We start from the raw sequence: 27,119 nt of genomic DNA, 5'->3' as shown, positions 1-27,119 counted from the left end.
ACATTAATGCCATATTTTTGTACATCTATTAAAATGTGTGAAAACTGTAATTTCAAATAAGCAGTAGCTTATTTGTCACTTTATCACAAAACCACCTCTTAAAGAAATCAACTATAATTTTCAGTGTCTTCTTTAAAAAAGAAAAGGAGTTTCAACCAAAATAGAGAATGCCATACTGAGGAAGGATGCCAAGACTAGAAGAAAAGAAAAGAAAATATTTGAAGAGTTACTTTTTGCCACACTGGGAAAAGCAAGAAGTCTTTTAATCTCATATTTTTGGTATTAAGGCATAGTTTTCTAAAAACTTGTCTCTGCAGTTCATTAAGAAAAAAATTAAAGGAAATGTCAGCATTAGACCCATGCATTTTTCAAAGTATTACTAAAAGTACTGCACATTTCTATTTAAAATACTTATAGAATTTCATAATAAAGTATGACAGTGAGTCATTTGAGGTGTTTAAAACTTAGTGGTACCATGACTAGTTTAAATTAAATAAAAATGACTATGAAAGGTATTCAAATTCCATGCAAATGTAAAGGTTACACAATCTTAAAGACTCTTCCTCTCTAACTAGCAAATGGGATAACAACATGTCAATAACTAGCAATGAAAAAATCCTATTTATTATTTACACAAACTCAAAATCCATTTTCATTATTTGTAGATTCGTTCTATGTCATCTTCCATTTAGAAAATTAAGAATCCAATACGCTTTTCACATCTAGGAGGCAAAATTTTCAATTTTGCTCAAAACTTCTCTTAAAACACTTTAATATTCTTTGTCAGCCCTTAAAATAAATCAAAGTCTTCAATATCAAACAATACATTTACATAATCTTAAGTATTCTAATATGCATGAACCAGAAGAGTCATGAGCTGATTTCATGAGAAAGGGAACCCTAATGATATTATTTCTTTAAAAGAAAGGAAGAAAAAATAGCTCCACTCACAGAGGAAAGGTAATAAGAAAAAAAAAAGAGAGAGAGAGAAAAGAGAGAGAGAAACTAAAGAAAAATAAAGAAGACTTAAACTTTCAGTGTACACATCTAATTGTTATCATTAAAGACTAAAAATAATAGACACTTAGAACATTAAATATTGATCTTTCAGAGGAACATGGACACAATATATGTAGCAGCTAATCAAATTTTACCAACTCAATCATCCATGCGACTATGTAACAGTAAAGATTGGCAAAATCTAAAATATTCCCAAAGCTGTATTTAAATACATTTTTCTCAAGATAGTCAACTAAGAAGTTACAAAACAGCTTTCAGGTTTACTATCTCTGAGTAAATAAAAATGAAAATAAAGAAATATTAGCAAAAAGATGAGAAACAAGAGATAGAAAATCACAAAATGTATAATCAAATGTCAAAAAATGAAATTAAATGAAAAAAGTGTTAGATTATAGAGTCCTTTACACGTGCTGCTTCTACTATCCTAACATTTGCTATTAATAGAAATTATTTTACAATATTCACCTTTATAAATGAACCTAAGCAAAGCAAAATCTTTAAAAATTACTTGATCTTTTAATTCCCAGTAAAGACCATGCAAAGCAAACAATCCCATGAAAAAATGAAGAGAAAGGGAATAGCTATTATGCCTTTTTCATAAAACAGAGTCAACTCTATTGTTAAAATTATGGTATCACTTTAACATTAAATTCAAGATAAATTCTTACCAGCTTACTAAAATGGTATTTACAGTAGCCACAGTATTGGACGTTATCTGCACCATTACCTTCTTCTTCACAAAGTAGTCCAGCAAACTGAGCACTGAAAATAAAAGCCAAAAAATACATATAAAATACAAATACACACATAATACTAAACTTCAAACTACAGTACGTATAAACTAAAATTCACTTCCAAGCATGTAAGATTTGTAATTAAACCTTACACATCTCCTAAGAGAAAGGGGGAAAATGAAAGGCTTTATTCTCACTGTGACCAAGTACATTTCACCTCAACCTCTGATATTTTCTAAAGTTATATTTGTAGTTTATGATCAACTTTTGATCCATCCATCTCTAATAAGGATGAAGACTTATGCATGTTTTATGTCACCAAATAAACATTAAATTGCTTTAAGATACCCCCCACCCCATAATTAACACTTCATTTTACTTCTTCAATCTGTATCACAGGTACAAATAGTAAGGCCAGGCCTCTGAAGGGCTGAAATAATTTGGGATGGGATGTGCCCATAGATGCAGATTATATTCTGTTACAAGGAAAATGCTTCAAGTCATAGAACCATACAGCAGGCAAAAAAACAAGCTGTGTTTTCCAGTAGAAAACTATGGAAGAAAGTGAATCAAAACCTAAAATTATGATATTCATTTTTTAAAAAAAAACACAAAGTGCTTAAGTTTACAATCATCACCTTATCAATTTTTCAATAGTGTCAATTGCCATTTTTAACATTTCAAAATTACAGTAGTATTAGAAAAAAGAACTTTCATCTTTGAAAAATTAAGTTCATTATTAACAGAATTTATAAAACCAAAAATCTTTTCCATTCCCCAAAAATAATCTAAAATGGACTTCTTAAACCCATACACTAAAAGCTCAGGAAATAAAGCATGTGCCTATACTGGCTGCTAGATACAGACTATTTCTTAAAAGTAACAAGTACATGGGTTATTCCCAAACTCTAATTTTGAACTGTTGTCTATTATGCTGAATATTTTATTTTAGGATAATCTTTGATCTTGAAATTTTATGCCAAAAAAAGTATCTAAGTAACTTTTTAGGAAGTAGCCACTATTATACAAGAATGTGATGGTGATTGCTTTTTCCCCTTTTCAAACACAAAGTAAAGAAACATAATCATTCGTTAAATCCTTATTAATATTACAGGCACTACACTAAGTTAGCTACATCAGCTCTTTTAGTCCTAACAACAAATCAAAGTTTGGGTAACCAACACCAATACTTTAAACAAAATGCAACTAAATAAATCATGAGAACCAGAGTTCACCTATTCAAAATTCACTCTGGTAAATTCAATTATTAGAATCATCTTTATTATAAATAAGAAAATCTAAACATAGAAACTATCCCAATAAAATTTACTGTAAATATTTGGATATCTAAACCTTTAACTTACAAGGTATTCCCTTGTACAAAGTACAAGAATATCAGTTTTGTACAATGACAGAAACACACTTACCATGTCACATGGAAAGCCTGTCGACATCCATGTTTATTACAGGTCATACAAGCACCAGTGGCTGCTTTGCTTTCTCTTCCTTGTTCATCACAAATGTAGCAAGTCTTAGTATAGAGAAAATAAACAAAATGAAGCAAAAACCTTAAAGTGCTTTATAGAAATGAATTTTACAATTATCTTCAGAAGTCAAGACTGGATTTACTATTTAACCTGCTTTACTTCAAAAACATGAATTCATTTTTTCTGACAGTAATCTAATTTTTACAAACATGAAAACATAAACAAGGACGTGGAAATAGTCCCAGAAGGATCTCACAAAGGCCCAGGCTTCCTTAGGCTCAAACACCCCACACGATAAGAAGAATCTTCACAGGCACTGAGGTCAGGGGCCAGGACACAGCCTACCTTGGTCTTAAAACTTCCTCACCAGTATTCAACTGATTTCTATAACAAGAGTATAAAAAGAGGTTTGTCTTTCCTTTCTGCTATAAGTAAGCATACCTAAAGGAGTTTAATACAGGGAGATGGGACCTAAGAGACGAAGGATGGTCCTATGTGAGTGAGCAAAACTTAGGTCATTTCAACTGTTCACAGGAATCCCACATGGGCTCTCATTCAGCCTGCCAACCTGACATACTGAGCCTGAGAGGAAGACACTTTAGCTAAGGAGGTCAGAGATGAACAGTCCCAGCAACTTTGACTGACATCTGGTCCTTTTCCCAGGTAAAAAAAAGCTGATAAACAGTACCACCTTTTTATGAAAAAACAGAATTAGATAAATGGCAATCTACAAGTATCAATGTATAATGAATAAAATCATCAGCTGACTAGAAGTTGAGTATACAAAAATTAAGGTCTACATAAAATCAGGTGATACACTTCTAAAAAGAAACCAACTTCTGGGGCGCCTGGGTGGCGCAGTCATTAAGCATCTGCCTTCGGCTCAGGGCGTGATCCTGGCGTTCTGGAATGGAGCCCCACATCAGGCTCCTCTGCTAGGAGCCTGCTTCTTCCTCTCCCACTCCCCCTGCTTTGTTCCCTCTCTCTTTGGCTGTCTCTCTCTGTCAAAATAAATAAATAAAATCTTCAAAAAAAAAAAAAAAGAAACCAACTTCTTTCTGCACAGTAATGAAGTATAACTAGCCAACTTAAATAGGACCACATGTATTTTTAAACCTAGAGAGGTTTCCCCCACTATGCCCTGTGGTGCCAAATAATACCATTCAACAATATTTATAAGAACACAGTTCTCAAAAAAGCCTTGTATCAAGTCAGGTAAATTAATTTAAACTCCTCTGTTGAAAAACAAGGACTCAGAGTGAACTGAATTACAATTATTTTATGCCTCTAATAAGTAAAATCCCAAGTCACAACAAAACCAACCCAGATACACTGAATTAAGAACATCTCTACCCATTCAATTACAAAAAGAAAGTACCAAACAATTACAATGCAACAATGTAACATACATTTTTAACCTACAAATGATCAAGAATATTAAAAAAAGAAAAGACAAAGAAGACTGAAACAATAACATTTTATATAACACAAAATTCAGGGGAAATATCCAATGGTCTTTAAATTCCAAAGCAAACTGAAAAGACACCACCATTTGACCATTCAAAAAACTAAAAATTATGATAGTATTAAAAAGAAAGGTGAAGTAGGACTTCCAGACTTCTGGAATGGCAGAGTGAAGAGCTCCATGGATCCTCTCCCTAGTGAATTAACCACTTCACAGATTTAAAAAAAAAAAAAAAAAAAAGTCTCAAAATTATCCTAAAAACATGCAGTAAACAGTAGAACACTTATTCAAAAACTCTACTAAATCTCAGTAAGAACGGTGAGAGTCTGTGGAATTTGAGTCATGATCTGCTCCCATCACAACCCACCACACACACAACTTCCTGTAATGGAAGTTCCCCTCTGGGTGGACGTGGTTTGAGAAGGCCCCCCTCGCCCCCCAGCTCCTAGTCTAAAGCTATAGTTGTACCCTAGGAGAACAATTTCCAGTGACTCTCAACCTACTTAGTGCTGTAAGCTCTCACTCATAGAATCCATCCTAACAAATGGCCAAGAGTCCTGAGGCCATAGTATCCCTACCCCAACTTGCTAGCGGAATGGAAGTCCCAGTGGTAGGAGGAATGACTTGAGAAAACCAGGGGCTACTACACCCTTCCCTCCTCGCAGCACCCTGTTGGAGTACATGTATCTCTTCAGGAGAAGCAGACTGCTATCATCATCCCCAGAGCAGTCATGTAGAGGTTCTCAGAAAGGTGCATGGGGTGAACAAAGAGCTCAACAGCTCTGCCTGAGAAGACTAACTTTATCTGGAAAAGGGCTTAGAGAAGTTTAAGGCCAGAGTCAAAAACACCCTGGTGGCAAGCAAGTAAGACAGGACTGACTGGTAGCTCCAAAATACTAGTGGAAACAAGCAAAACTAGCCTGAAGATTAACAGAGACAATGAGAAATAGACAACAAATGAGGGCCCTCCTGGGATCACACTCATCCCTGGGGGTCCAAAAGGCTATGTACATGAACTAGGGTGCACCCAACTGGGAAAAATCAAAGTGGGACTTGGGGGCAGACTTAAAAGCATTCCCCAAAGCCACAAGCAAATCCATCAGCCAATAAGGTTCAAGAGGCTTTAGTACAAACTATGATCAAAAAAACTGGCTGAAAAATAAGTTACCGTGACCCAAGCGGAACTCCTCAGAATCCAGACTTGAAAATAAAATCACACTCATACACGATGGTCTCAAAGACTGTGTGCATCAGGAACAACCGGAGAGAGAACTTCAGATCTACTTAAAAAATAATCTCTAAATCACACACATATTAAATGATTAAGGGTGAAAATCTAACTAGCTAATGGGGTTAAAGCACAATTTTTGACTAATAAGTGGTTTATGTTGACCCACGGACAATCCTAAAAAGTCAGGCCTGTTTTTTGTTTTGTTTTGTTTTTAAGAAGACATCTGAGCAGTGCCACCTGAAACTATATATTGCTGTTTTTTGTTTTGTTTTGTTTTTAAGAAGACATCTGAGCAGTGCCACCTGAAACTATATATTGCTGAGAAAACAGACATGAGAAAATTAGCCCAACCCAAGTCGTTAAACGAATTAAGTGACCAAACAAACAGGGCCTACAAGGAGAAGGAATGATCATTCTCCAAAGTGGCTATATTATCTAAATGTTGTTTCAACAAAAAAAATTGTAAGCCCTGCAAAGAAACAGGGCAGTGTGACCTACACACAAGAAAAAAAAAAAACAACAACAACAACAGACAGACATTAGAAACTGACTTTGAGGAGGGGCCCAGACGTTGGACTTGAAAGACAAAGACTTCAACGGAAATTTTAGAGTTTAAAATTCACTAGAAGGGCTCAATAGTAGATTTTAGTTGGCAGTAGAAAAAGAATCAAGAAACTTAAAAACAGATCAATAAAGGGGCACCTGGCTGGCTTAGTTGGGAGAACATCTGACTAGTGATCTTGGGATCATGAGTTTGAGTCCAACATTGGGTATAGAGATTACTTAAACATAAATAAACTTTAGGGGCACCTGGGTGGCTCAGTCAGTTGAGGTCCAACTCTTGATTTTGGCTCAGGTCATGATCTCAGGGATGTGAGATCAAGCCCCGCCTCAGTCTCCGTGCTGGGCATGGGGCCTGCTTAAGATTCTCTCTCTCCCTCTCTCTCTGCACCCCCCTCCCTCTCTTAAAAAAAATAAAATAAACTTTAAAAAACTAGATCAATAAAGATTATACAGTATAAAGAAGAGACATCTTTAGATTACACTACCTAAAGTACAGTTGCCAAAAAATGTGGGACACCATTATGTATACCAACATTATGTATAATGAGAAAACCAGAAAGAGAAAGTAAGGAACAGACTGTATCTAAAGAAATAATGGCTGAAAACTTCCCAAATTTGATGAAAAACAATTAACCTACAAATCTAAAAAGCTTGATAAACACGAAGAGATCCACACTAAAAATGATCAAAGCCAAAAAACAAAACAAAACAAAGTCTTGAAAGCAACATGAGGGGCGCCTGGGTGTCACAGTCTGTTAAACATCCAACTCTTGGTTTCGACTCAGGTTGTGATCTCAGGGTTGTGAGACTGAGCCCCATGGGCTCCACACTCAGTGGGGAGTCTGCTTAAGACACTCTCCCCCCCTCCCCCTCTATAAAATAAATATATTTTTTTTTAAAAAAGAAAGAAAGCAACACGAGAAAAATGGTTCATCACATACATGGAAACTACAATAAAATTTACACCTGAGGTCTCAACAGAAACAATGGAGGACAGAAGGCAGTGGAATAAGACATTCAAATGCTTAAAAAACAAAGCTATCAACCAAGAATCTTATATACAGCAAAGCTATGTTGCAGAAATAAAGATGCAATAAAAATATTCCCTAACAAAAACTAAGATACTTTTGGGGCACCTGGGTGGCTCAGTCAGTTAAGCGGCTGGTTTTGGCTCAGGTCATGATCTCAGGGTCATGAGATAGAGCCACGCATTGGGCTCAGTACAGAGTCTGCTTGTCCCTCTCCCTCTCGGCCCCACTCCCCTCTCGCATTCCCTCTCCCCAAAATAAAAAAATTTTTTTAATAAAAAAAACAACCAAAAACCGAGATACTTTGTTGCTCCAACCCTGATTAACAAGAAATACTAAAGGAAATTCTTTAGGCTAAAATCAAGAGATGTGACACAATAATTGCAATACACACATACACACCCCACCAAGAAGATTCAATTTTACCTCAATAAAGCTGAAATCTTTAAAAAATATAGACCAATTAAACACAAATAAAAAAATCTCTGACAAAGGGAATTACATAGGAAATGATAAAAGACGCGATTAGATACTTCTTTCTCATTCTTCTCTTCATTTAAAAGGCAATAGCACTGGGGCACCCAGGTGGCTCAGCTGGTTAAGCATCTGCCTTCGGCTAAAGTCATGATCTCAGGGTCCTGGGACTGAGCCCCACATCGGGCTCCCTGCTCAGCAGGGAGTCTGCTTCTCCCTCTCCCTCTGCCCCTCCCCCTACTCCTGCTCTCTCTCTCTCTCTCTCTCAAATAAATAAATAAATACATAAATAGCAATTGCATAAAACAATGTCCATAAATTGTACTGCTGGGACTATAACACAGAGAAATGTGATATTTTTGACAATGAAAGCACAATGAAAGAGAATGTGAATAAAGATATACTGGGATTAAGGAAGTAATATCAGGAGGTAACTTGAACCCACAGGAAGAAATGAAGAGAAACACAAGTGGTAATCAGGAATACACACATACACACACACACACACACACAAACACACTACATTTGTGGTTTCCTTCTCATAGCTTTAAAAGACAAAAGATTATTAAGTCAATAATTGTAATAGCAGATTGTTGATATGTAGTATATACAGACACAATATCTTTAATAACAGCACAAAAAGGGAGAAAGGAACGGAGGCATGTGGGAATTAATTTTCTATGTTACTGGAGTTACACAGATTCCAATAAGGTGAATACTGTAAGCCCCAGAGCAACCACTAAATAACTGGGGGCACCTGGTGGCTTAGTCAGTTGGGCGTCAACTCTTGATTTCAGCTGAGGTCATGATACCGGGTTGTGAGTAAGAGCCCCTCCTCAGGCTCTGCACTCAGCACAAAGTTGGCTTGGGATTTTCTCTCTCCCTCCCTCCTCTTCTGCCCCTCCCCCTACTCACACTCGCTCTAAATAAATAAAATCTTTAAAAAAATTAAAAAAGAACCCAAAAAATATACTTTGAAAATCATGAAGGAATGAAAAGGGTACACTAGAAAATATCCACTTGAGAAAAGGTATTATAAAAGGAAAAGAGAGAAACAAAGTAGTCATTAAGACAATGCAAACAAAAAGTAAAATGTCAGGGGGTGCCTGGGTGGCTCAGTCAGTTAAGTGTCTGAATTCAGTTCAAGTCATGATTTCGGGGTCCTGGAATCAAGCACTCCCTCCCCCGCCCCGTTAAGGCTCCCTGCTCAGTGAGGAGTCTGCTTATCCCCCTGCTCCTCCCCCCACTTTGCACTCTCTCTCAAATAAATAAAATAAAAATTTTAAAAAGTAAAATAGCAGGCATAAATCCAACCACAGTAATAATTGCATTTAATGTGACTACACTCCAATCAAAAGGCAAAGATTAATAAACAGGACTTTAAAAAAAAAACAAGTTCCATATACTGTCTACACAAGGCATACTCGAGATTTCAAAGTACGAATAAGGGGGTGTGTGAGCTGCAGTCGGTTAAGTGCCTGACTCTTGGTTTTGGCTCCAGTTGTGATCTTAGGGTTGTGAGATCAAGACCCACATTGGGCTCTGTGCTCATTGTGGCGTCTGCTTGAGATTCTCTCTCTCTACCCTTCCCGCTCATGCTCTCTCTAAAATAAATAATTTTTTTAAGAAATTATGAAAGCACAAATAACATAAAACATAAGAAAAGAAATACCATGCAAAGGGCAACCATAAGATGGTTAGACTGGCTATCATTTTAACATTTAAAAAAATAGACTCTTGAAACAAAACATTATTAAAGAGGGGCACCTGGGTAGCACAGTCAATTAAGCATACAACTCTTGATTTTGGCTCTGGTTGTGATTTCAGGGTCATGAAATCAAGCCCTACCTCAGGCTCAGCACTGGACATAGAACCTGATTAAGATTCTCTCTCCCCCTATCCCTCCACCCCTCCCCACCCCCGCTGATGCTCTCTCTCTCTAAAAAAAAAAAAATTATTGGGGCGCCTGGGTGGCACAGCAGTTAAGCGTCTGCCTTCAGCTCAGGGTGTGGTCCCGACGTTGTGGGATCGAGCCCCACGTCGGGCTCCTCCGCTATGAGCCTGCTTCTTCCTCTCCCACTCCCCCTGCTTGTGTTCCCTATCTCGCTGGCTGTCTCTATCTCTGTCGAATAAATAAATAAAAAAATCTTTAAAAAAAATTATTAAAGATAAAGATGAATATTTTATAATTTAAAAAAAGGTCAATCCATCAGGAAGATAAAACAACTATGACTGTATATATACATATATACATATTGAGAGAGAAAAAGAAAACAAGAGGGCCCCAAGACTCATCAATCAAGGTAGAAATAAATAATTTGATAATTTTTAAATGTTAGCTATTAGATCAAGGAGAAAAAATTGTAAAATAACTAAGGATTATTGAGAAAATGTTCCCAAACAACAAAATCATATCTAAATAAAATATCAAGTATGTGACTAAAGCTACACTCAAGAGGCAAATTCATAGCCTGAAAAGTTTTCATTAAGGGAAAATAAAAGTTGTATTTTAACCTAATTTTTATTTTTTTAACATAACAGAAGATATAATTACATCAGCTTTTCAACAACACACTAGTCATTTAATGATAATTACACTGGCCATTTCCATTGGTTGGCAAGAGGCTCTTCCACTAAAGGCTTCCATGGTTTCCATTATATCATTTTTCTTGCCAGACTTAGTTCATTTTCAGCCCAAAAAATCACTTCTTGCAGTTCGCCGCCCTGAAGTTGATTTTCTAATTTCTTTTATTTCTTTTTTTTTTTTTAAAGATTTTATTTATTTATTCGACAGAGATAGAGATAGCCAGCGAGAGAGGGAACACAAGCACGGGGAGTGGGAGAGGAAGAAGCAGGCTCATAGCATAGGAGCCTGATGTGGGGCTCGATCCCATAACGCCGGGATCACACCCTGAGCCGAAGGCAGACGCTTAACCGCTGTGCCACCCAGGCGCCCCTGATTTTCTAATTTCTTAACATCTGATTCCACTTTAATCATACTCAGCTCCTCATCTGTAATCTGTTCTATATACTTTCTATATGCTGCATTTTTAGGAATTTGCTCAAGAACATCAAGAATCTTTGTACAATATTCTTAGCCTCTCATATGCATTCTCACATACAGCCAAACCCACAAGTTGGTGGTCTTCTTCAGCAAACCCACCATGATAGCACCGACAGGTGGGGATACACACAGCCCTTTAACCTAATTTTTTAAAGTAAAGAAACAGGGCTCGTATCAAAAGATTCAGGGGCCAAATTCCAACTCCACCTAAAAAGTAGCTGAAAGCATCATTCCAAACCTAACTTGAACAAGTTTTTCCTGTTACTGAAAGGTACAGTTGTGAGGCAACCAAGTAGCCTGAAATCCAAGGGGAGATACACTCTCCCAACAAACCCCTAAGAACTACAAGATGTTCAGAATATCCACAAATGATATAGCAAGGAGAAAGATGTGCAGATAAGAAGAAATTAGCTAAAGTTTTAACATATGGCTAAAGGCTGATTGTGAGCTAGCGTGACAGTATAGAACCACTGGAACCACTGAGAGTTCTTACCCACTCACAGACTCTATTCCATGAACTTTTATAAGAGGCTCACAGGGAGGACTGACAGCAAGGAGACAAAACCATCAGAAATAATCTCCCTTGACAGTGTAGGCATGAAGAAGCAAATGGGGTACTACTGATGGTAAGATATGAAATCCCACATCTTGCCCAAACACTCCTTTCAAAAGCCTTAAGCATTTGGGGGACTGGCAGCAAGCCCTGTCACATCCACAGCATGGGTAAAGACCCACCATGATTAGGAAAACAAAGGAAAAAAACCTTTACACCTAAGCAAAGGACAGGAAATATTCCCAACCCCAAATTCTCACTCCTGTTAACAATACTATTAGAGGCTTTCTAGTGCTAGGGGAGAGGCAGGAGGCTCTCTTCCTCACAAGTCTTTCCAAAGAGACAAATGTAAGTCTGCCATGGGGAGAAGGAAGGAATGGTGAAACCCTGAGGCCCAGATATACAGGGCCTACCAAAGACTGAGGCTGGACCAAAACAACAGAGAAATCCCAAGCCCAAAACATCAAAAAAAGCAACCCAACACTAAGGAAAAAGCAAAAGTGTACTAGAAAGAAACTCAGCATGTCTCATAAGGCATCAACTCTTAAATTCAGAATTTTGTCTAAATATTATAATCTCAAAAGTTCCAAATCTCATCTTCTGAATCATCTAAATCAGGTGTGGGTGAAACTCTGGGTATGGTTGATCCTGAGGCAAAATTCCTTTCCATCTGTGACCCTGTCAGATAGGAAATAGTTACCTTCCCCCAAGATATAGCGGTTGGCTAGATATAGTATAGACAGTCCCATTTTAAAGGGAGAAGTCAGAAGGAAAAAGGTGTTTACTGCACTAAAGCAGGTTTGTAACTCAAAAGGACACATTTGGTTAGAGAATAGATCTCTGTCACTTGATGTCCTGTCCTCTGAGCCACTGGGGTAGCCTTCTTGCCCCTTGGTCTTCCTCTAATAATACCTTATATTTAGGTTGAGGGCTGGAGAATTAAATTTTTTTGTTTCCACAATGTTTGTGCTCTGCCCGCAGCTTTTAGCCTTATCTGTTCACTGGGGCAACAGAGGCTGATTTCTCTCTATGCTCTTCACTTTACCACACCTTTTTTTTTTTAAACAAGTCTCAAGTTTGTTCTGTTCACTGTATGACAAGCCAGTAAGTCAAGAGGCATGATATTGGAGTCGGAAAGAGACTTTATTCTAGAAAGCAACCAAACCAAAGAGGTGGCAGACTACTGTCCTAAAGACCCATCTCCTCAAGCATGAGATTTGAGCTTTTATGTTAGTAAGAGGCGGAAGTGGGAGGAAGTTGGAGTCAAAAGGTGACTGATGTCTGTAGACATTCAGGGAAGGTCAAGTAACTTCTTTGTTCTTGGTCAGCTGATCTTTGCATATAGGAATCTCGTAATGTTGTTCCTGTAAATCTTAAACATAGTGTAATCATCTGCACGTACTTCCTTATCTCCTTGGGTGAGGTATATTTCAGGTAAAAAGCAGTTTTTGCAAATCTTAGGTGTAACATGCCTATGTGCAGGGCTAAACAGAAGTTTGTAAGTTTAGGTCACAGCAGCAAGGGAAAAAGAAGCAATATGGAGTCAGACTTTGGGAATGGATTAAGACTTTGGGAGATGGTAGGATGAAATAAAAGTATTTTGCATGTGGTAAGAACATGAATGGGGGGGGTAATAAATTATTATATGCTGGACTGTGTCCCCCAAGAAAGGTATGTGAAGTCCTAATAATCCCCAGTAACTCAGAATGTGACCTTATTTGGGAAAAGAGTCATTGCAGATGTAATTAGTTAAGATGAGCTCACACTGGGGTAGGGCAGGCCCCTAATTCAACATGACTGGTCCTTATAAGAAGATGGCCACTTGAGAATGCAGAGGCAAAGGAAGAACACTGGGGTGAGAAAGCAGAGACTGGGGTGATAAATCCATAAGCAAAGGAATGCCAAGGATTGCCAGTCACCACCAGAAGCTGGGAGAGAAGCCTTGAACAGATTCTCCCTCATAATTCTCAGAAGGAACCAATGCCAATACCTAAATTTCAGACTTTTAGCTTCCGTAACTGTGAGAGAATAACTTTCTTAACGGCAGCCCTAGGAAACCAATAAAGAGGTGGTACAAAAAAATGGCTATGAGCTGGTAATGTTTTGGAGTGGAGTGATGAACTGAGATGGGAAGTAGTTTCATTACATTATTGTGTATTTTATACATATGACAATTTCTAAAATACTCAAATTCTTATAATATGTAGGATAAAATGAAAACTTAATAAAAGCGTAAGTAAAAAATTAGAAAACGTTTGGACAATTAGAAATAATCCCTAAAACTGCTCTTTATATTAGGCACAAACGAGATCAATCAAGAGCTTGGAGAAAGGTAAAAATCCCAATGAAATGTTCATGTGAAGAAAACCCAACAGAAACGAGTGACACAAAAAGTATTCAACACTTTCAAAAAAGTAAAACTAATTTCTAAAGGAAGCATCGAAGTTATGTTTATACTCTTATAAAGATCTATATTATATGCCCCCACTGTCACTGAGCACACCAATTCAGCAGCCTATTCAAACCTGACTCTTCTTTTTTTTTTAAGGATTTTATTTATTTATTTGACAGAAAGAGAGGCAGCCAGAGAGAGAGGAAACACAGGCAGAAGGAGTGGGAGAGGAAGAAGCAGGCTCCCAGCAGAGGAGCCTGACGTGGGGCTCGATCCCAGGACTCTGGGATCATGCCCTGAGCCGAAGGAAGACGCTTAACCACTGCGCCACCCAGGTGCCCCTCAAACCTGACTCTTTTGCAGCTACGATACATTCCTTTGTTACCTCATTCTTGTGGAGAAGAGATGGTAGATACAAAAGGTACCTAGCTTATCCCCCCCAAAAAAAGGTCACATGCTATGTTAACACGGAATTTCGGTGGTCACAATCTCAGAGAAGGCCAACGCTTTGAACTTTCAAAGAGAAAAAATTACACCCATATTGGATTTTAAAAATGGCAAACTCCACTCTATAACTTTGTACCTTGAGAAAATCCCTATCAGCAATAGTAACCTGATCAAAATTAGAACTTACTGCTAGGTGCTCTACTTCTACTTGACACCATTTCATGATTTTCTATTACCTGGTGCTGCTAACATTAGTTGGGTGATAAAATCTCATTATTCCAATTTCAGACCCAAAATGTATCCTTATCATTTTTTCTTCTATCTGGCACCTCTGATCATCTTATTACTCCTTGCAATTACAAATAAAGACATGGTATTTATATGACCCTGTAAAATAAAACTTCAAATTTTCTTTCTTTTAAAACACTAATGTAAGCTCTCTGTTTCCCAACCTATATAACCTCCCTATTTCCATACCCTCCCTCTGAACCTGCATGTTCTATTTGTAACCTTACCATTTCCTTTCCTCTTTTTCTTTTTTCTTTTTTTTTTTTTTTTTAGATTTTTTATTTATTTGACAGAGACAGCGAGAGAGGGAACACAATCAAGGGGAGTGGGAGACAGAGAAGCAGGATTCCTGCCAAGCAGGGAGCCCAATGCGGGGCTCGATCCCAGGACCCTGGGATCGTGACCTGAGCCGAAGGCACACGCTTAACAGCTGAGCCACCCAGGTGTCCCGCCATTTCCTTCTCTAACAAGTTAATAAATTTTGACTTGCATTCAATATAATTTGGTCTAACAAAAAAAAATTTTTTTTTTTTACAAAACAGAATGCCTAAACCAGTAGTATGGAAGATAACCATGAAGAAAGCTCCACACAACCGGATGAATGAAGGCACAGACCTAACCTGCTATAGTATGCTGTCAAAGTCTTTCCTTAGCTGTGGAAAAGACCACTCTGTCAACATATCCAGATATGCAATTCAACTATTATTTTCTTCATGAAAAAAGAATGGACCATGTATGTACTCTTGAACAAAAGACATTCACTTCTGACAATCCTTACATGTTTAATTTCAACATTATGGTTTCTAGTGCTATAGATATAACCATTATGGCAAATGGACTTTCCCTCTTAAAAGACAGTATTTGATAATGAACAAAGTCATTTTCATCTTCCACATGATGTGGAATACTGCAAGAGAAGTTGTATCATTTTGCCTAATGTGTCTCACTTACAGCATGCAGAAAATATCAGATTTTAGCCACCTGTGAAGAAAGAGCCAGAATAAGAGTTATAGCTATTACTCTGTCAATCTTCTGGAACTTGCTGAAAGGTTCTGTGAATGTGATGTGTAACTTCCTTAGTCCTATGCAGCTGCTCTGTGCTTATGTGTAGAGATTTGTGTATACAACGAATGATCTTGGGGAGCCTGGGTGGCTGGGTCAGTTAAACATCTGCCTTCAGCTCAGGTCACGATCCCAGGTTCTTGGGATCGAGCCCCACATCAGGCTCCCTGCTCAACAAGGAGTCTGCTTCTCTCTCTCCCTCGGAATGCTGCTCCCCTGCTTGTTCTCTCTCTCTCTCTGTCACATAAATAAAATCTTCAACAAAAAAAAAATGATCTTGGGGCACCTGGGTGGCTCAGTCATTAAGCATCTGCCTTTGGCCCAGGGCGTGATCCCAGGGTCCTGGGATCAAGTCCCACATCAGGGTCCTGGGATCAAGTCCTACATCAGGCTCCTCTGCTGGGAGCCTGCTTCTTCCTCTCTCACTCCCCCTGCTTGTGTTCCCTCTTTCGCTGGCTGTCTCTCTCTCTCTGTCAAATAAATAAATAAAATCTTTTTACAAAAAAATGATCTCTGCATTACAAGTACAGAAAAATAAGAGTAACACTATAATTTGGTGCATACTATATACAGTAGACCCTTGAACAACATGTGGGTTAGAAGCCTTGATCCCCCATGCAGCTGAAAATCCAGGTATAGGGGTGCCTGGGTGGCTCAGCTAAGTGGAAAACTCTTGATTTTGGCTCAAGTCATGATGTCAGCAGCGGGGAGTCTGCTTCCTTCCCTCTACCTCTGCCCCTCCCCCACTCATGACCACACACACTCTCACATGCACACACTCTCTCAAATAAATAAATAAATAAATAAATAAAGCTTTAAAAAAGAAAAAAGAAAATCCAGGTATAACTTTTGACTCCCCAAAAACTTAACTACTAATAGCCTATTGTTGACCAGAAGCCTTAACACATATTTTGCATGTTATCTGTTACTATATACTATATTCTTACAATAACGTAAACTAGATGAAAAAATGTTATTAAAAATATTGTAGGAGAAAATACACATAGGGGCACCTGGGTGGCTCAGCTGGTTGAGCATCTGCCTTTGGCTCGGTTCATGATCCCAGGAACCTGGGACTGAGCCCTGCATCGGGCTCCCTGCTCAGTGGGGAACCTGCTTCTCCCTCTCCTCCCTGGTTATGCTCTCTCTTGCTCTCTCTAAATAAATAAATAAATAAATAAATAAATAAATAAATAAATAAATAAATAAATAAGTCTTTTTAAAAAAGAAGAAGAAAAAGAGGAAGAAGAAGAGGGAGGAAGAGGACAAGGGGGAGGAGGGGGAGGAAAATACATTTAGGTACTGTACTGTACTTACCAGAGAAAATCTGCATGGAAGTGGACCCACACAGTTCATACCTGTGCTATTCAAAGAGCAACTGTAATCCTATACAACCTAATTTCTTTTCAAAGATTCAATTTTTTAATCACCATGTATCTCGCCACCCCGCCCAAAAAAACTATAAAGTTTAATTGTGTGCCTATAAATATTTTCTTATGTCATCAAAACGAAAAGACAAAGTGAAAAGGTACCTTTGGTATATTCAAACAAAAATTTGGTATCCTTATTTAAAGCGATCTTAACTTTAGAAAACCTAACAGTTTAAGAGAGAAATGGGCAAAAAACAGACACAGAAAGAAATATTATTCTGATGACCTGACAAGTAATCAAAGAAAAATTAAAATAACTGGATATCATTTTTAGTTATCAAATTAATAAATATTAAAAATAATAAAAACCCGGGGCATCTGGGTGGTTCAGTTGGTTGAGGAACTGATTCTTGGTTTCAGCTCAGGTCATGCTCTCCTACGTTGTGGGACTGAGCCCCACCTCAGGCTCCGCACTCAGTGCAGAGTCCCCTTGAAGATTCTCTCCCTCTGCCCTCCACCCACATGCGCATGCTCTTTCTCTCTCATATAAATGAATAAATCTTTCAAAAAAAATGAAAAACCAATATAGATAATGGTGTGGTAAGAATCGCATTATCATAAATTATCAGCTATATAAATTTGGAAAGCAATCAGGCAATCTTCTGAGAACTTCAGAAACAGGTATAATCTATAACACAGTAATTCTAACTATAGAGTTCTACCCAAAAGCAATGATCCAAAACACAGAATGAAGGGCTTGGTGAAGCAGGATTCTTGTCATGCTTTAATTTGTAACAGAAAAATATCTCAGTAATATGGGAATGGTTAGGCAAATTATGACACAAACATTATAATTAGAGCCATTCAAAGTAAAGAACCAGGAATAAAATCTGTACATTTGGCATTATTATAACTTCAACTTACAGATCTTTTTAAAATGCCAAATATTAAAAATGTTTATATATTAAATTTAAAATGTATTATTTTTCGGGACAGAACCCCACAACAGTCTCCGTCCTCTGTGCTCCGCTCTGCTTGAGCTTCTCTCTCTCCCTCTGTCCCTCTCCCCGCTTATGAACACAATCTCTAAAATGAATAAATCTTTTTGCAAAATAATAAAATGTATTATTTTTAAATACATCAAATAATAAATTAACAATTTATTTATTATTTGATGTAATCTAAAATTTGGTAATCCTCATGACTGGGAAGCAGAGAATTTGAGGATATATCAAGGGGTATTACAATCCTCCAGAAAGTATATGTAAAATATTTTGTTATATTTTGGGTGTATATTATTCTGTAGAAAGAACCCTTATGTTTTTATTTTATTTTTTTGTAAAGATTTTATTTATTTATTCGACAGAGATAGAGACAGCCAGTGAGAGAGGGAACACAACAAGCAGGGGGAGTGGGAGAGGAAGAAGCAGGCTCATAGCGGAAGAGCCTGATGTGGGGCTCCATCCCATAACGCCAGGATCACGCCCTGAGCTGAAGGCAGACGCTTAACCGCTGTGCCACCCAGGCGCCCCAGAACCCTTATGTTTTATCAGAATCTTGAAGACACAAAAAAAGTTAATACACACTAGTTTGGAAAAATTTGACATGCCTTCAAAGTACACTGTCTTCCTGGACACCTTATACACTTTACTAAGACTTACTGCTTTAAAATCAAACAACTCAAACAGATCAGTTTACTCAATTTTATTCAGCATGATTCCATGCTGTAATAACATATACTAATAGTTTATGCCGTAATTCAACATGCTAGTTCTATATAATAAGAAAAAAAGAAGTTCCAATATATAATTGATCCCTGAGTCCATCTTTTATGAAGTCATCAATTCACCTTAAATCACTTTATTTTTTTTAAAGATCTATTCATTCACTTCAGAGAGAGAGAGCGTGGGTACCCGGGCGGGGNCCGGGGGGGGGGGGGGGGGAGAGACAGAAGATGGGCAGAGGGAAAGACTCTCAAGCAGACTTCCCACTGAATGTGGAACCAGACACAGAGCCTGATCTCATGACCCAGAGATCACGACCTGAGTCGAAATCAAGAGTTGGATGCTTTAGGGACTGAGCCACCCAGGCACCCCTTAAATCACTTCTTTTAAATGTTGGCCAAAAACTCCTTTGTGAATTATTAAATATAATTTTAATTTATTACCAAAAAAAAGAAATTCTCAAGAAGTTTATGCAGAACACTACACTATTTTATAAAAACTAAAGAATCGGCATATGCAATTTGGCATATGTACATCGTGAACAATTTATAGGCTTTTACATAGTTTAAACAGGACATATATGGGGCGCCCGAGTGGCTTAGTTGTTAAGCGTCTACCTTCGTCTCAGGTCATGATCCCAGGGTCCTGGAATTGAGCCCCACATTGGACTCCCAGCTCGGCGGACAGCCTGCTTCTCCCTCTCCCTGCTGCTCCCCCTACTTGTGTTCACTCTCTCTCTTAAATTAAATTAAATTAATAGGACATTAATGAGACAGAAGGTAAGGAAGAGCACCCAAACAACTCCTACCTCTTTTGTAAAACTGTCCATATCTATGCTCAATTTCTAATGATGCAGTGGTAACTAGGTATCCATGTTTTGCTAGGTGAAAATGGCTTCTAAGCCCAGGTGCCAAAACCAGACTTGCTCTGTAAAAAATTTAGAACTTGGACACTAAGTCAAGGTACTTGTAGGGAACTCAGATGAAATGAGAAGCAGAATTACAAATTATGTGAAAACAAGAAGAGACCACAGAGAGAAAAAAAAGACTGTTAAAACACACATCAAAGATAGAATGGATGGTATTCAGTCTGTGACTTTCTAGTTCCAGGTCCAACTTCCCATGTATGTTGTGAAACTACCTATTGTAGCCTTTCAGCCAACCCTACTTGAATTTTAGCTAGTTTCAGTAAATTTAATTTCTGACTAGGATAAAGTCTTTGGTCTTAACTCTAACCCCACTATAGTATTTTTTCTATGGATAAACCAAATTTGTCAAGTATGACTTGCCTTGTCTTAAAACATAGTCTAGTAATCTCCCTTTAAGTATAGATTCTAATAAAATCTTATCTCTTAATTAATTATTTAGCAGATTATACCATATAAACATCTATCATCTAGGAGTACCCAGGACATCAAGCAAACATGAAAAAAACTGATACTGGCAATTTGTATGTTAGATTATTAAGTTTGCTCCCATGAACAATTTTAACTTAACTATTGTGTACTGGCATTTCCAGTTTAGACTGGACTGCTGCCTTTAAAAAAGGAGAAAAAAATAACATGAGGGAAATAATACTGCAATTCTTCCACAGTCCTCAGTAAACCCTATTTAATAAAACTGCCTCTGAGGGCGCCTGGGTGGCTCAGTCATTAAATGTCTGCCTTCCGCTCAGGGCGTGATCCTGGCGTTCTGGGATCGAGCTCCACATCAGGCTCCTCTGCTGGGAGCCTGCTTCTTCCTCTCCCACTCCCCCTGCTTGTCTCTCTCTCACTGGCTGTCTCTGTGTCAAATACATAAATAAAATCAATAAATCAATAAATAAAATAGCCTCTGAGCCTTGGAGTTGAGAGAGAGAAGGCAATTAGAAGTAAAGCTGGGGGTGCCTGGGTGGCACAGCGGTTAAGCGTCTGCCTTCGGCTCAGGGCGTGATCCCGGCGTTATGGGATCGAGCCCCACATCAGGCTCCTCTGCTCTGAGCCTGCTTCTTCCTCTCCCACTCCCCCTGCTTCTGTTCCCTCTCTCGCTGGCTGTCTCTATCTCTGTCGAATAAATAAATAAAAAATCTTTAAAAAAAAAAAAAAAGAAGAAGTAAAGCTGAATAAAGAAGCACAAAATACACACAAAACAAATATAAAGAAAAATAATTTACTATTCACTAAGAAAAAAAGAAACAATACCAAACAAAACAGAGTGTGTATACATGTATGTACTGGCGGGTAGAGGAGGGACGCAAATACAATAGAGAAATGCCAAACAGGGAAAGTGAGAATCAGCTGAGGTACAAAAAAGTGCAAAAAGATTTTTCTATAGATACAGTTGTAAGACTGTTTTCCTTTTTCCAAATGACTCAACTGTCTAGAAAAGAAAAAAAGAATTTAAGGGTTCATCTGAGTTACGAGGATAAAGTGCCAAGTAAAACAAACATGTGTTAGATATATACAAAAGCAAATATTCAATGCTTCAGCGGAAATGTGAATTTTATCTTGGGGTCTTATCATCACATTGCTAATACACGCAGGCAACAACTCGTAGACACAAGATTTGTTTTACAAACAAAGTAGTAAGTCCCATCAACATATGCCAAGAATTTAAAGCTTAGTGTCTTTGTTCTAAGAAATGATTCAATTAACTTGATGACTCTATATATACTCTATATCTCAGGTGATGATGACGTGCCCAGTACTTATCATCTTGAAGATGAAAAGCCATTCTGATTTTTCTTCCTCCCACATCTTGTGTGTCACACTAAATTGATCACCATGCACGGTCAACCGAACCTCTCATTTATTACCTAAATATGTGTTTCTTCATTCCTAATACTACCCTCCTACTTCGGACCCTCATTATCACCTCTGGAACACTGCAAGCGTAAACAGTGTCTAAGTAACTACTCTTGTCTATCTTCCCTCTCCCAATCCTCCTTTCACTACCCTTTAGAATGGTAGACCTGAGGTGGTAGACTGACTCTTGATCTTGGCTCAGGTCATGATCTCTCAGTTGTGAGATCCAGCTCTGCTCTCAGAGGGGAGTCTGCCTGAAGAGTCTCTCCCTCTGCCCCTCCCTCTCCACCCCCACTCTCTCTCTCTCTCTCAAATAAATAAATCTTTAAGAAAAAAAGGTAGACCCAGGACACCCGGGTGGCTCATTCGTTAAGCACTGCCTTCGGCTCAGGTCATGATCCCAGGGTCCTGGGATCGAGTTCCACATCGGGCTCCCTGCTCGGCGGGGAGCCTGTTTCTCCCTTTCCCTCTGCCTGCTGCTCCCCCTTCTTGTGTTCGCTGTCAAATAAATAAATAAAATCTTCAAAAAAAGAAAAAAAGAGAAAAAGGTAGACCTGAGCACATCCCTTCCAGATAGATATAAAAACCCTTCAACAGAAATACAATTCAAATTCCTTAACATGATAATATGAGGCCCTTGAAAATCTGGTCCTTGACAACCTCTCTCAGCATTCTACATATCACACTCAAACTCCTAGCAATACTGCCCTTCTCCCTCACCACTACCCCCACTCTCTTTCCCTATCACCCTCCCTATTTCCTCCTTCAAAGCTTTTACTCCTTCAGTCTGTAAAATTAATAGCCACTGGTGTGCTCCTTCTTTCCTCTCCTCACACCCAACACCTGGACGCTTCTCACTCTTCAAAATTCAGAGAAGCTACAATCTTTTCTAAGATACCCTGCTTCTCTTCAGCTCTGTTACACTACATTAAGTAAACATTTTCTGTATTCCAGAATCCTTGCACATACCACACTATCAATCAATAATTTGTGCATATCTACCTACCATGTAGGAGCTTATGTATTCCCCATGCTTCCAGTAGTGCCTGATATATAACAGAGCATGCCATACATAAATGTTGGCCAGACGAATGGATACATGTTTAGCTCCACTATCCGAAACCTAGCTTTTTAAATGGCACTAATGAGGAATCCCACAATCAGAAAGAATATTTAGTACTTTCAAACTTTTCCACTCAGATACTAAATATATTGATAAACACTTCCTGGGGGCCTGTGGCTCAGTCAATTAAATGTCTGACTTAGGTTCAAGTCATGATCCCAGGGTTTTGGGATTGAGACGCATGGTGGGCTCCCTGCTTGGCAGGGAGCCTGCTTCTCCCTGTCCTCCTGGCTCCTGCTCTCCGTTGCTGTCTGTCTCTCACTCTCTCTCTCACTCTCTCTCAAATAAATGAATAAAATCTTTAAAAAAAAAAAAAAAGGCCTCTCTTAATAGCTATCCCACTTATCATTCCTCTCGAAAAAAAACTGAAGGGATGTTGGGCTAGCAATTTCTAAGTATTCCTCTACCTTTAAGCTTTTACAGTTAAATGACACCATGTTTTTATTGTGCTCTTTGTTTCTTTGTTTGGTCTATTATGATCCTTCATATACTTATAAACACTCATTTCTTCATGGCCATCAGTAAACAAAGACTCTTCAAAAGCATATATACAGAATACATACATCACCTACCAACTACTCTCTGGAAATTATAGCTTTCTAAAATAAATGCTTCCTGGGGAGCCTGGCTGGCTCAGCTGGTGGAGCATGTGACTTGATCTCGGGGTGGTAAATTCAAGCTGCATGTTGGGTGCAGAGATTACTTAAAAGTGAAATCTTTAAAAATAAAAATAATTAAAATAAAATAAAATGCTTCCTTGACTCTGAAGAACACAAGTCTCTATCACCAAAAACTTCAAAAAAATCTCTATGTTGCCCCAGTCTTCATATTTCTTAAAAACTATTAAAAGGTAACTTAAAGGGGCACCTGGGTGGCTCAGTTGGGTAAGTGTCCAACTCTTGGTTTTGGCTCTGGTCATGCATGATCTCAGCATCCTGAGATCAAGCCCCAGGTCAGGCTCCATGCTCAGCATGGAGTCTGCTTGAGATTCTTTCCCTCTTTCTCCTGTTCTCTCCTTCCCCCAACTCCAGGCTTACACATTCTAAAATAAACAAATCTTAAAAAAAAAATAATAAAAAAAACAAATGGTAACTTCCAGGTAACATATGCCACTCATTGTGTTTATTAACAAAATGTGTATGTTAGTGAAATGAAGAATTGACTGAGGTCAAAAAATAAAAAAAAGAAACCAGTGACAAGTGGTATAAAAACTGGCTATTATATATCTAGTGACACGTAGAAAACTTCACAACATAATGAGTCAACACAATGAGTTCCATGCAATTTGGATATACTACATAGATACTCTAGAAAATTTCCTTTCCTATCATCCACAAAATGTCCTTTTTTTTCCCCCTAAATCCCACTATGTTTCAGCCGCACAGGATTATTTATCATTCTGTGAACTGGCTACCACCTTCCCTTTGTACTTAATACACTAGCTTATGTTACTTTCTGTCTGGAATTATTATTTGATCCTTTTTTCCACAGGTCAAATTCCTAGTTATTCTGCAAAGTCCTTATAATCTCTTTGTATGCTTTACTCAATTCCTCAGGCAAAAGTAATCCCTCCTTTCATTGCATTCCATAATACTCCATTTAGATTTTTTATTATGACAGGTATCCCCCATTTTTCAAAAGTCTGTGCTATGCCACTTAGATATTACAAGACTTACATTAATACCTATTTTCCTAACTGAAAAAAATCCAAAAAGAATTTTCGCTTTTATGAAAAAAGTCAAAAAGAGAAAGTCGTGTTCAATGCTGGCTTTGCATTGAGCCGTTACAGAGGCAACATGCACCCAGAGCAGCAAGAATGGCACTACCAAGCTCCTTCCCAAGGACCTACACTGAGCATCTCAGCAACAAGCCTCCAGAGCTTTGAACCTTGTCTGTAACCATCTGTGCTTTGTCTCGGTTTCTTTTGTGCATTTGTTAGCTCGGTGAGACCTAAGGTATCAGAAAAGCCTAAGAAAGGTTAATTTTTTCAATCTGGGAATGCTCAAAACTTCTTCCATATAAATTAACGATAACTGCTTCCTCAATTTTGTACCAATTTCAGCTTATGGAAGGTTTCACAGGAATGCTTTACTTTTGATAGCTGCAGAAACCTATATTTATAACATATTATTATTATTATTTTCATACATTATAATTACATATTTACTTGACTATCTTTTTTTAAAGATTTCATTCATTTGAGAGTGGGCGAGAGAAAAAGAAGGACCAGGGGAGGCAGAGGGAGAAGGAGAAGCAGACTCCTCGCTGAGCAGGGTGCTTGATGTGGGGCTTGATCCCAGGACCCCAAGATCATGACCTGAGGCGAAGGCAGATGCTTAACTGACTGAGCCACCCAGGCACCCATCTAATTTAGAGTGTCATATGGAAAAAAACCCTGCATTTTATGCATCTTTGAATTCCCAGTGTCTAGCACAATGCTTGATATAAAATAGGTCCACGGTAAGAGCCCAATACATTAATAAATGCTCTTCAATACTCTTTACTACCATCCATTAAAAAATGGTGTCTTCCACTGTCAAATAAATAAGATCTTTTTTAAAAATGGTGTCTTCCAAAACTCAACAATCCATTTTCCAATTGTTCCTATCATTTCAGAATTACATGCCTCCCAATAGCCACCCTGCATAATCATGAATAGAATATTAGTAAGCTTTTAAGGTTAACTATACAAATCAACAGCCATAAAAATCCAAGAAACAGAAGACAGTTGACTCATGAGCACCATGAGTTTGAACTGTGCAGGCCTACTTATATGTGGGATACAGTACAGTACTGTAAACATATTTTCTCTTATGATTTTCTTAACATTTTCTTTTCTCTAGCTTACTTTATTGTAAGAATACAGTATATAATACACATAAAATATAAAATATGTGTTTACTGACTTTCGTTTTTGGTAAGGCTTCTGGTCAACAGTAGGTTGCCAGTAGTTAAGTTTTTTAGGAGTCAAAAGTTATACACGGATTTTTTTTTTTAAAAGATTTTATTTATTTATTTGACAGAGAGAGAGGGAACACAAGCAGGGGGAGTGGAAGAGGAAGAAGCAGGCTCCCAACAGAGCAGGGAGACCGACACGGGTCTCAATCCCAGGACCCTGGGATCATGCCCTGAGCCGAAGGCAGACACTTAACGACTGAGCCACCCAGGTGCTCCTATACTCAGATTTTTGACTGTGCAAGGGTCGGTACCCTTAACTCCCACACTGTTCAAGGGTCAACTGTATAGCACCCTCATATAAGGAAAACTACAAAATGAACTTGATGGAGAGAGACACCATGTTTCTAGAAGTGAAGATTCAATATTATAAAAAGATCAATTCTTCCTCAAAATAATATTTCACTGTAACACTAATATAATCAAAACTGTATTTTGTTAGTCCTAATGTTAATCTGGAAAAAAGAACTATATAACAATATTTATTTTACCATGTACTAAGATGTACATAAAGCTGTAATAATTTAGAATAGGTACCAGGGTAAGAATAAACAAATGCAACAATTAAACAGAAAAAATGTCAAGAACAGCCAAGAATTTAATAATGATCTAAACAGTATTTCATTTCCTTTTTTTAAAAAATAATCTCTACACCCAACATGGGGCTCAAACTCACAACTTGAGATCAAGAATCACGTACTCTTCAAATTACTGTGTAAAACACAGATTAGTCAATAGTGTTAAAAAAAAGTTGACTAGGGGCGCCTGGGTGGCACAGCGGTTAAGCGTCTGCCTTCGGCTCAGGGCGTGATCCCGGCGTTATGGGATCGCCCCACATCAGGCTCCTCCCCTATGAGCCTGCTTCTTCCTCTCCCACTCCCCTGCTTGTGTTCCCTCTCTCGCTGGCTGTCTCTATCTCTGTCAAATAAATTTAAAAAAAAAAAAATTNACTCCCCCTGCTTGTGTTCCCTCTCTCGCTGGCTGTCTCTATCTCTGTCAAATAAATTTAAAAAAAAAAAAATTAAAAAAAAAAGTTGACTATGTGGGAGGGGAAAAGTTAGACACATATATCACCATATTATAAAATGAACTCTAAATGGATAAAAGATTTATATCTAAATAATCCATTCTTCCTTCTTCCTTTCCCTTACTCCTTGAATACATTAGTCTCAAAGCCATAAGATGGGTCCAAGCATGGCAACATCCGTGCTGGTGAAGTAGGTAAGTCTAACACAGGTTTCAAGGCCCCAGCAGAGTTGGCTCCCATGAGGGTGCTGAGGGTAGGCGTGGAGGTAGTGCCAAAGCCTAAGCAAGGTGAGGAAACCAACCATCTGAGAGAAGAGGGAGGGAGTCTTG

At 38.1% G+C, this 27,119-nt stretch overlaps 1 protein-coding gene and 1 pseudogene across 18 annotated transcripts in view; both read right to left on the bottom strand.

Moving 5' to 3' along the window:
- Positions 1-27,119, bottom strand: part of MLLT10 (MLLT10 histone lysine methyltransferase DOT1L cofactor) — a 242,357-nt gene that overhangs the window by 119,030 nt on the left and 96,208 nt on the right. For all 18 annotated transcript variants that reach the window (XM_011226891.3, XM_011226885.3, XM_011226879.3 and 15 more), the window contains 2 exons: positions 3,182-3,285; positions 1,689-1,782 (listed from right to left, as the gene is read on the bottom strand). In XM_011226891.3, coding sequence (XP_011225193.1) covers positions 1,689-1,782; positions 3,182-3,285 — 198 coding nt within the window. The remainder of the gene's footprint in view (positions 1-1,688; positions 1,783-3,181; positions 3,286-27,119) is intronic.
- On the bottom strand, positions 10,210-15,997 carry LOC100464130 (annotated as a pseudogene).

The sequence above is a fragment of the Ailuropoda melanoleuca genome, chromosome 15 (assembly GCF_002007445.2).
Source record: "Ailuropoda melanoleuca isolate Jingjing chromosome 15, ASM200744v2, whole genome shotgun sequence".
Taxonomy (NCBI): Eukaryota; Metazoa; Chordata; class Mammalia; order Carnivora; family Ursidae; genus Ailuropoda; species Ailuropoda melanoleuca.
This window is presented reverse-complemented; position numbering and strand designations above follow the sequence as displayed.